Source organism: Saccostrea cucullata, unplaced genomic scaffold (assembly GCF_032062105.1).
Source record: "Saccostrea cucullata isolate Sc308-1 unplaced genomic scaffold, CSIRO_AGI_Scuc_v1 ctg416, whole genome shotgun sequence".
In the NCBI taxonomy this organism is placed as follows: Eukaryota; Metazoa; Mollusca; class Bivalvia; order Ostreida; family Ostreidae; genus Saccostrea; species Saccostrea cuccullata.
Genome location: NW_026925088.1, coordinates 62,140 through 73,916, shown reverse-complemented (window position 1 = coordinate 73,916; position 11,777 = coordinate 62,140). Strand labels below are relative to the sequence as shown.

The 11,777-nt window shown below is 32.0% G+C and overlaps 2 protein-coding genes across 2 annotated transcripts; one reads left to right on the top strand and one right to left on the bottom strand.

The window, feature by feature from the left end:
- The first annotated feature begins 3,295 nt into the window (after positions 1 to 3,295).
- On the top strand, positions 3,296 to 5,031 carry LOC134268029 (uncharacterized). The gene is made up of 3 exons (XM_062750232.1): positions 3,296 to 3,405; positions 3,503 to 3,686; positions 3,823 to 5,031. The coding sequence occupies exons 1-3, from the start codon at positions 3,385 to 3,387 to the stop codon at positions 4,740 to 4,742; spliced, it is 1,125 nt and encodes a 374-aa protein (XP_062606216.1). The 5' UTR covers positions 3,296 to 3,384; the 3' UTR covers positions 4,743 to 5,031.
- A 3,332-nt stretch (positions 5,032 to 8,363) lies between these two features.
- Positions 8,364 to 11,776, bottom strand: LOC134268041 (coiled-coil domain-containing protein 137-like). The gene is made up of 7 exons (XM_062750247.1): positions 11,622 to 11,776; positions 11,318 to 11,448; positions 10,477 to 10,637; positions 9,797 to 9,867; positions 9,453 to 9,526; positions 9,249 to 9,337; positions 8,364 to 8,781 (listed from the first exon to the last, which is right to left on the bottom strand). The coding sequence occupies exons 1-7, from the start codon at positions 11,705 to 11,707 to the stop codon at positions 8,569 to 8,571; spliced, it is 825 nt and encodes a 274-aa protein (XP_062606231.1). The 5' UTR covers positions 11,708 to 11,776; the 3' UTR covers positions 8,364 to 8,568.
- Between the last annotated feature and the right edge of the window lies 1 nt (position 11,777).

Below are 11,777 nucleotides of genomic sequence, written 5' to 3'. Positions count from 1 at the left end.
ATGTACATTTCATTGAGTGGTGACAGCTTTGTTGGCTTACAACTTAACTTGTTTGAACATCTTTTACATGTCGTACATGGAAGTCCGGTTCCTTATAAACTTGTTGCGAGTTAACGTTGTTGTTCCTTAATTTAAGATTTTTATAAAATTTTTATTTCAGTTACGTTATGAAATGTTTTAGTAATTGGTTACAAATTATACTAAGCAAATAATTCAAATAATTCTCTAAATAATCAATTGTCATTTTTAAAAAGAATTTTAAAAGTTGTCAAAAGTATTTATTAATGTAAGTCAATGGTCGTGTGCAAGATTATAATTTATTCGAAAGCAGAAACTTCCAATATATTATTTATATCATAAAAATAGATCCTAATTTCCGCCCAAGTTTAACATACTTGTAAACATGTTTACTTATTAATTAAGATCTTTATCAATATTGGTTACATTGTTTTAAATCTAACTTTAACTCAGTAGTATACGATGACAAACCGATATAAAAGTAACTCTACGTCAAAGGGATATTTGAAAGTCTTGTCATTAAATATCAGAAAATTTTAAAATAATTTTTTAACAAATATAATAGGTACAGACATTAGTCTGCATTGGAAAAAAACCCCACCATTTACCCGTTTCTCTTATGGGATGGCCAGGGAAAGAGGCTAAATCAGCATGCATTGAGCTTACGCAGTAAATCAGATGTTGATACTTAGAAATTCCAAGGAACTATTTGAAAATTCGAACTCACAAAATTTTACCAAAATTAATAACATAAAACTTACCACTTTTCACTTTATTCCCCACAATTTTTTTTTTTTATATCATTGACAAACTGTTTTTTCAATAAAAATGGAACTCGTAAATTTACTTACCTTATCATTGGTCATTAGCAAAATTATCTTGTTAAAACCATTCTGATTGTAGACACAAGTTCTCTGAAGTTGACATTAACATGTGTTTGAGTTTTTGATTGACAATATCTATGTGGTTATTATAGACCAGGTTTTCCTACAATCTATTGGAATTCCCATGGGTACCAATTCCACCCTGTTATTATTTGTCCAAAATCTTATACGTGAAAAGAAGAACCACTTGCTGTCGCCTTCAGCTTGACATTTACATGCAGATACATGTATATCGACGATTGTCAATCTAGAATGGTTATTTCCATTCTTATGTTGATACGATATATCGCCATGTATCGCAGTGAGCTTGAAATAAAAGATACCACAGAGTCTGACACATCTGTTTCATATTTAGATATTTTACTTGAAAGAGACAAAATTAATTGTAATCTAACAACCATGCTTTATGATAAACGTGATGACGTTAACTTCTCTCAGTTGATTCGATACGCAAGAGCATGCTCTACGTATGAACACTTTCTAAAACGAGGTAAATTAATGACAAACAGGTTGCTGAAACAAGAATATCAGCAGTCTCGTTTAAAGTCATCATTTTAGTAAGTTCTTTGGTCGATATACTAGTAATGATCTTGTTAGCAAATACAATTTATCATTGAGTCAAATGCTGACTGACGTTTTTCATACTAATTGTTAGGACATTATTTTACACACTGAATTGTCGACGAATTTTCCGATATTTCCCGATCATGCCAAGGAGCACACGGCGGGTGTGACCGATGGGCAGGGGATATGCTCACTCCCAAATGGCACCTGATCCCACTTCTGATATTTTGAAGTACCGTGTTTGCTCTACTCAAATTTTGTATTGTTTAATTTGTGAATTTCTAGATTTGTCATAATGATTTGATGAAAACACCAGAGGAAAATCTTATGCATTTGCTCAATATTTGAAAGCGAAGCAAAGGTAACAAGAGGCTCATGGACCTCAACGTTCTCGTAGATGATACTTGTGGCAACAATGCCGTTGTTGTTGTTTCATTTTCATCAGATTTTAAAAGAGTGTCACGCTTTTATTCAAATAAAAAACATGACCCTAAATTGTGGTTCCATCTTAATCCTTGCAGACTTCACATATATTCAAACAATCAAAAGTGAATTATTAGGGTAAAGATTCAGTATCACTATAACATGTCCAGTTTCCCCTGTTATAGTGAACGCACATTTCGTAAAATCTTCCCCTGATTCTAGCCCAATTTGATCGAGGGTGTCTGATTAAAATGAATCTACAACTAATTGTGCAATACGATTTCCCGTTGCCTGCCTACTCTGTATGTCCTTTATATTTCATTTTACATGTTAAAGGTTTTTTCAGATTTTTAAAACTTTTCTCGAGATTCTGTGTAATGTTAAATATATTAAGCAAGAACATCACGTTCAGCATCAAGATCATTTTAATTTTGGAGCAATAGAAGTAAGAATTTAAAGGTTTGAGCTTTATTTCTGTTTGTTGTCTCTTAATAAATATGGATAACACATCTCTAATGTTATTCAGTGCAGAATAAATATCACAAAAACATTACAGTGTCTTATTTCAGATTTAAAAGATATAAAAACTGATTTATAGCTTTAAAAGTCTTCCTTGTTTGCAAGTTTTCAGTGGAATGCTAACAAAGTTTCCCCTCACATACTGAAATGCACTGATATTAATGAATGTGACATAACATCGTTGCGTTTAATGCAGAACCTTTATGGGAAAAAATAAACGAAATAAACTATGAATCATCAGAGGTGGGATCAGGTGCCATGGAGGAGTGAGCATCTCCTGTCGAACGGTCACACGCGCTGTGCTCCTTATTATGATTGGGAAATATAACATGATTCGGATGCCGCATTTGAACTTCAAAGTTGAAGGATCAACCAGACGTTTTTGCACAAGTCACAATGATTTTTTTCTGCATAGCGACTTATTTTAGCGGGGTGCTAATTTTCGCTTATTTTGGCGTTTTAATGGTAGCCCGCTGATCACTAAAATATTCATTACTCTTAGTGTTCATATGCAAAAATCCGCTAAATTTACGCAAAAATTATTAGCATAGGCAACGCCAAATTTTACATCCGCCAAGAAATCCGCAATATGTATACGGTATATAAACCACTTTATCGGTCAAGAGAGTCTAACGACAAGATGTTTTATTAACCCGACTCTAGATTTATAGTATAATGTCATTTATGGCCTTTATTACTTACTATCAGGTTTGATAATTTCGTTGCACTTAATAATACTTCTGCATATTTGCTCTAAAATAAAGATATGGAAAATTTGGTGTTACAAGAGCTAGGTGTCCCTGATTTTATGTGCACTGTCACGCTGATTTAAAATACCCACGGTATCTCCCTCCGTAAAATCGAAAACAGATGGGAAAACACACCTGTAAACATCCTGTTTTACATTTAGGAAGACGTCGTCACCCTTGCAGAATCAAATGTTACCACAGTGTACATGTCTATGTGAGCATTTTAAATGGGAACCAAAGATGTAGAGGTAACATTAATTTATTTTTAATTTCCATACGTATTTTAATAGAAAAAATATCAAAAATTAAAAATTGAGGTTTTCTTCTCCTTTCAATTTGTCACAGTCGGAAAACACCCTCAATCAAGTTTTACTTAAACTTCAAGAACTCCAAGTCCAAGTAAGCGATCTCCAAAGTGAAATTCGGCTTCATACAATATCTACAAACAAGTTCTCGCGACATCCTGATCTTTCGAACACGGTGTCCTCCTGTAGCAGTGGAGGATCGTGGACGTCTATTCTATCAGATCGTAAGTACAATTCTGCTTATCCTGCAAGATGATAAAATTTCTTTGAAGTTATGAAAAAAATTATAGCTATTTAATATTCACGATGTGTTTTTCATGCAAATAATATTTCTTTTTTTTTTTTTTTTTTTTTACATAGTTCTACCATCACTTGACATTGATGTTCATAAAGACGTATTAAAAGAGGAACATAAAGCTCTAATGGACATTGATTTACGCACTACGAATGTCTTGGACTATTTAGTTGAAACTAAAGTTTTTCTGTCCAGCGAAGCTGAGGCAATACGCGACACGAGCTCCAGCGCGGGGGAGGATAATCGAAGTAGCCAATCGCGTGCTCTCTTGTTTAGGTTACAAAATCGCGATGTACAAAGTTTCAGGCATTTTATCAATTCTCTTGAAGAAGCATATCCACTTCTTGCAAAACGTTTACGTGATGCTTACAGTGTTAAAGTACAGGAAGGTTATATCGACGATGTCAAATTGAAATGTGTTGTGTGCAGAATAAAAATTAATGTGAAAGTGTATGAAATCATAGACACTTTCTACCAGAAAAAGCTAATAGAAGCAACAATTGCTGAAAGTATTCTGAGCTGTGAAGATTGTACGAAACAATGGGTGAAATTTTGTGATGCTTTGAGGACCAACCCTTCATTATATGAATGTATGGTGGAATCACTCAAACAAGGCCACCTTAGCCTTTCAGAAGAATTAGAGAAGGTTTACTGGAGGTCGTTTACATGTTACTGTAGACATTTGAAAGCTAAATTTAGACAAAAACATACAAATTACAACCAGTGCGATGGGGAGCAAAACAATGGTTCGTCACAAGAATCAACTTCTTCAGAAGAACTAGGGACGTGTTGTGGGACATTAAAGCAGGGTCAACGTTCAGATTATGTTAAAGTAGTTGAGGTAAACAGGAACAGTGACGTAAAAGATAAGCGTGGGGCAAAGCCGGGGAAACCCCTGAAAGACACCAGTAGACAGGACAACCGAAGAAAAGCCTTCAGACAAATCTCCAAAGAAGAATATGACAATGTAACACTGAATAAATAGTGCGTTATTCTCATGGTGATATTTGAGTGCATTTTCTATGCTTTAATAAAGCGGTACTCTTTATCCAATCATTTTAATTCCCTTTCAATAGGAAGAATGCAGGTTTTCCCTCCCTCTTTTATTTATGTACCAAATTCAATAAAATAATGATTATAATGGGAGAACATTTTCTTTGGTTATCTAATTCACAGGTATTTTGAAATCATGCAATTGATAAATATTTATGAAGTTTTGAAAATCCCTCTTTTAAAATGAGTCAAGCGTTTCTCTTTTATTAATCAGATATGCTACCTCAATTTCCCAAATACTCAGTATATGTATTTATTTGAGGATTCTTGTTTAACTTGTGATTAAACATGTTAAAAATGAAGATGCTTAAATATACATATACATGTATATTGACAAAGATATGAAAAGTCTTTGAGTGACACATATGATGAGATATTAATAAAAGAGTATTTTTCATCTGTGGGAAGATACTGGATTATCTTATTGCATTGCAACATTACTTATACTGATATTTAATAAATAAAAATTAATGTTCAAAAATAGTTTTATATAGTATTTATTAGTTTAATCTTGAAAATAGAATTTGCATTTATATGTGTATAAACAAAATCTTTGATATAACATTAATTGTTCCTCCTGTATTATTGTTTGTCAAATTGTCTACACGTGATTTTTTTAAATACATTTATTTCCAATAACAAACAACAAAGTTTGAGTCAAGACTTTCTCAGAGGCCCTCGGTTAATACCTCACCTGGGGTGCCAGGAGCTCCCTGGATCGGTATATTTGTCAATATTCAATTTACAAAAATTTACACATGGTTATTTATCATTACTAAAATTTCATTTTCACAAATAGACATAAATATTTCATTGAAAAACATTTTATATCAAATAAATATATAGATATAATATCTATTTAATTACAACATATATAGAAAAGAATTATAGTTCATCTGCTAACTTTTTTTAAAAGATGGTAATTGGATTTAACACTTTTTTATGGCAAGCCCTTTTACTATTTATTCGGAAAATAAAATTTATCTTAAAATTACAGAGATATCTCTCATTTTAGGGAGATATCTCTTAAAAAATAAGATACCTAGATATCTCTCATTTTAAAGAGATATCTCTATGAGAAAGAGATATCTGTTAAACTTGGAGAGATATCTCTTATACTTAGAGAGATATCTCTTTTTATTAGAGAGATATTTCTTCCACTTGTAAAGATATCTCTTTCTCCTTTAGAGATATCTCTTACGTAAAAGAGATTTAAACGTTAAAGAGATATCTCTTTCACAATATCTCTTTTACTTTTGGAGAAAGAGATATCTTTATTTTAAGTAAAAGAGATATCTTTCATTTATCTTAAGAGATATCTCTTAAAGTGAAAAGATATCTTTTAAACGTGTCTATTCTCAAAAAGAGATATCTCTCTTCATGTTTCCAAAATGACTTCTCCCTTACCGGAAGTATATTGACGGATACTCAAATTAGAAATAGTTGATTATTTCATAAGCTGAGAAAATTCGGTCCATTGCATTTGAGATTATATATACATGTATGCTTTCGTTTTCCTGAATATTAAACTTTAAGCATTTTTATCAACGAAGTTACCATTATTATTTTTTGTTTCAAGTAAAGGATTTATAGCATTTTTGTCTACAGTACATGTATTATTCTGGGTAATTGCTAATTGCTCAGTCTTTTTTCTTATAACATCGAAACTATTCCAGAGACTTTACTTCCTGTTTCACTTTTGTTTTAAAGTGGAGAATTAATTATTCCATTTTAAGCATCACTGGAAAAAGATATATCTCTTTAGCTTATAAAGATATCTCTTTCTGAAAATCTACAGATATCTCTGTAACTAAGAAAGATATCTTTTTTGACCTCGATAAGAGATATCTCTCTAACTTTAAGAGATATCTCTCTCGCTTAAAGAGATATCTCTCTAGCTTATAAAGATATCTCTCTAAGTAAAAGAGATATCTCTCTCACATAAAGAGATATCTCTTTTGTTTAAAGAGATATCTCTCTAAGGTATAAGATATCTCTTTTCGTCATATCTCTATAAGCTAAAGAGATATATCTATATGCTAGAGAGATATCTCTCTTGTTGAGAGAAAATTTTTATTTCACGAATAAATAGTAAAAGGGCTTGCCATACTTTTTGCATTCTTTGCTATTAAAAATACTGATACAAAGACGATTTCAAAAAAATTAACATTGCATTTGCATTTACTATTTCGTTTTGCAACCTACATTTCATTTTATATTTATATATTTTGTATCCCACAATTGATATGACATTATTAAAAATCATTGTTGTCTTATTGAACTCATTATAAAATCCTACAACAATATGTTTTTAGGATAGATTTAAATTCAATACTTGAGATATTTTTTCCCATACTCATTTTGAGTCTGCACATTCAAAAATTAAGTGTTTAATATATTCTACTTGTCCGCAAGATGTACAATTTTTTGCCACCTCTTTATTCCATTTATTAACATGATATTAAATTACAATTCAGTTGGCTGTGTAAAAGTTTAAAATTAAATTCTGTTATCTGTTTATCAGAAGTATTTAGTATCTTAGCTGTATAGATATTTTTCCATTGTCCATTCATTCTATTGAATTCTTTTGACCATTTAGTTTCCATTATTGGTTTTTGTTTCTTTTTAGAAAGTAAAATTTTATAATAAAATCCGGATTTTTCAAATTCTGGGTTTTTACTTTTCCCTTGAAAATAAAAGTACGGGTTTTGTATATCAGTGTTCTTTACATTACAGTAATCTATATTTAGTTTTTGTCTACACGTGATAAAAGAAGGTGAACGACCTTGTGCAGATCCCCCACCCACCCACACCCCGCCCTTTCAATCTTCCAATGCATATGGTTGATAATAATTATATAAAAATAATAAAGTATTTAAACATTTTATCACCAAAGTGGCAAGAAATTGAACTGGAGAGGGGATGGCTTTTGTCAGTAAATTATCAATTTGTATTTGTTAAGAGCATGTTTAATAATGTATTTGAACACTATTTAGAGAGAAATATTACTACATAACTAAAAGTTGACGATGAAAAAACTGAAGTCATCTTGTTTGTCAAACAATTTAGTTGTTAGTTTGACCTTTATCGTCTACATTCAGTAAAACATCGGAATACATGTATTAAACAAATACACGTATGACAGATTCTGTGGAGTCCTTTATTTCAAGTTCACTGAGATATATCAAGTCAACATATGGATGAAACTAGCTATTGTTACTTGAAAACACATTGAGACAAAAAATGTTGAGATAAAGACCACAGCAATTTTCTTCTTCTTCATATCGTTTTTAATAAATTTTGCTTTAGAAATATAAAACAAGTCAGTTGATGAAGGAGCACAGTCTTTGTTGGAAGATCTGGTCTCTGAAGACAACATACGTGTGTGTTGACAATGGGGAACACTGGCATCCTTACTGTTAACTTCAGAACACTTGTGTGTACAATCAGAGGGATTTTTAATTAATAGAATAATAAAGTAAATCAAACCGCTCAATAACTTGAGAATGGATGTGGCCCTTCATTTGAAGAAACTTGAACCCTTTCACACAAGGATGCTTTCAGCAGGTTTTGTTGAATTTGGCTAGGATGTTCTAGTTGTGAAAATTTTGCAGATGACAAACAGACAGACAGATAGACACCAAATACTCTTCAATCAGAAAAGCTCACTTCAGCTTCTGGTTCAGGTGAGCTAAAAATATTTATTTTTGAAAAAAATGGCTTTGTTTTAAAGATCAATTAAATCAAAATACATTGTGTCAAAAGGTTTTTAATTTTTTCTGTCTTTGCTGTCTATATAACATTATTGCATTCTCTCTTTCTCTGTCCATAATACTCTGTTGTGCCAGTGACATATGTTTACGCTTGATTGATTGTCCAATTTCACGCTTGGATGATGATCCCACACTAGATGGAGTAACAGAAGCATTATCTGCTATTATCTCCTTCAGAAGTAATGATTTCTTCCCAGGCTGAAATAAATATTATATAAATGAATAAAAAATGTACATTTTTATTCATGAAATTCTCATGATTCCTATTTTTCAAAACTACATGTATTTTCAGCTTTCATGCTTCCGATGGACCTAAACGGTCACCAAAGTGCATTATATTTAACCTATACATGTAGCTGCATGTTCTGTTTTTCATATATGGATTCTAACACCAGGGACTATAGGGTTGAACAATTTCTGAATCAGTGGTTATTGAAAAGACTTTGAAATACCCTACCCTATTCTCAATATTTCTCTACTATCCCACTGAGAAAAGGTTAGAGGTCCTTAATTTAATCCCAAACACCAAGGATTCTTTGTGACAAATGCAGGTGAAATTGAATAAGAAATTCTGGGAAAAATCTATTTGTGAAGATGTTAAGACAACAGACAAAACAGGCGTCTTCTATAAAATCCTCGAGTTTGGGCCCCCCTTGGTGACTTACCCTGGGGACAGATTCCTCCTTGATGGCTTTCCTGGGTAGAGCTGTAAGGGATGGGGGCTCATTGGCCACCTCGCCAAACTTTACTCTGTCTGAATTAAGTATTAAAATAATTAATGCTTAAACTTAAGTTCAGCAGCAAGAGCACCTCAAAAAGAAATGACTAGCATACATAACATAAAGTTTCATTTCCATTACACAATTTACCTTCAAAGTCATCAAATTCATTCACATTCTTTCTCTTCTTTTCAGACTTTTTCTGCTTTTTCTGTTGCAATCTCCTACAGAGTATAAATAATTGTCAGTAAGTACTGTCATATAGCAAGATCAGGAAAATACATCAATGTTTCAATATCAGTAATTGGTGTTTTAATACTAGTAAATGACTTTTGACTAATTTTTTGGTTCTAGATCCATTATGACATCATAATCAATTTCAACTTTCTTTTTCTCGTACTTTACGACTTTAACAAAATTATGTAGAAAATTGAATTTCATGGAATTCAATTTGAAATCATATGAAAAGTTATTTTTTTATTTAATTTATTTACTCTTTCTGCTTTTCACTCATCTTTTTCTTGTGCCGTTTAATTTCTCCTGCTTCTAAGGCATCCATATCCATCTGAAACAACAAAGTAAATCACTTGTACATGTCAGTGTAATATTATGTAATTTATAGTTACAATTCCTATTCATTTAAAATAGTTTTGCCTAAATAACATTAATCCATGGTATATTTAATCAAAGAAATAATTGAAAAAAAAAAACATTTCTACACTTCAAAATTGATAAAAAGAGATGTTTGTACAATACTTATGCCTCCTCCCCCCATAATTGGAATTTTTTTTAAGTCCAAAGGACATAACTCTATCAAAGATGGCTCAATCGTACCCAAAACAGAACTTGACCTAGATATTTTTATGATAAATCTGTATACTGAATTTTATTTCAGGATATGCAATTGCTGCAAAGAAAATAAACGAAAACTGCAAATAATTGATTTTTTTCTAAGTCCAAGGGGCATAACTCTAGCCATCTAAGTCTTACTCATAACTTTAATCAAAGTGGCTCGATTGTACCCATTTTATTTCAATATTATAAAAGAACCCTTAAACCTTCTCTTGAAATGAACCACAAAACATCCATGATCACCCTGAGTTGACAATCAATGACTTTGTTGACATGATTTACCCCAAGGACCACAAATTCTATTTCTGAATCATACACTAACCTTAAATTTCTGGGACAGTTGATGTCGGTGTAGGACTTTTCTTGTCTCTACTTCTACCCTTTTCATGAAATCTTTACTCTTTTCTCTCTTTCCTTGTACAAATTTTGGAGCCTCGGACATAGGTCTTGTCATTCCCCGCTCCATGTAAACATGTTTCTTTCCTACATAAAACAAGTACAGTAAAACTCCGTTATAACAAAGTCACTGGGACTTATACCCATAATTCATTAAATCCGTATAAGGAATTCGTTAAATTAATATAGCTCGGGATCCAAGACGACTTTGCTATATCCATAAATTCGCAATATCCGTGTTCATACTAAACGAGTTTTACATATAATTAATCTCAAAGACATTTTTTTGGTGAAGCAAGAGTAAGACAAAACGCATCCAAAATGCATTAATACTGACAAAGTATTATCATGTAATGCCAGATGACACTGGGAGGATTAAGATTGGTGACATTGTTACAAAATTTTTAGTATTGAAGAATCTTGCTCCGATTAGCTCTAAAACACTTAGATAGAATGGGTCCAACCATTACTTAGACATGAACACTCTCCATGCAAGGAATGCAGTACATGTACCTGCATGCTAAAGTCGGAACCCAGAGTTTTTCTCTCCATTACGCTACACTAAATGGTGTACGAGACAGAAAACACATGAATGTAGATTAATGGAAAGAAAACCTCTGTTTCAAATTTCAAATCGGTATACATGTATTTGGTAATTTGGCCAGTAACCGTTTCTTAAGCCTCAAGTTAAGGAAAACACTGCTACACTGATCACTTACTGATCTACACTTCAAAAATAAAGAAACATGACATATACTATCATATACCTTTCTTGCTGTTATTTTGAATATATTCTTTCTGTATTTGTCGTGGTGTTTTTCCTTGATATTTCATGATGTTTTTCACTTTCTTGGGTACATCTTGTTCACTACTTGTTGGTGCTAAATTGGAAGGCTTCCTATAAAAATCACATGTACTTGTTGGTATCAAAACATAAAATTCTAACGTATAAAATCATAACAATACTTTACAATAGCTGAAGAAATTCGAGCTGATAAGTATTCCTTTGCAAGTTTTATCTAAATTATCCTGTTTATTTCCGTATCTGAATGAGAATAAGAAATAACTTACCCCCTATACTCATTGACATATTCAGCACCTACATTCTTTAATTTTTTGTGTTTTCTGCTCTTTTGTAATTTTCCAAGCTTTCCCATTTTTACAGTTTTGTGTGGACATGCGAGTTTTCGGAGAATTTGGTTTTGGGATTACAGCGCCAGTCAAACT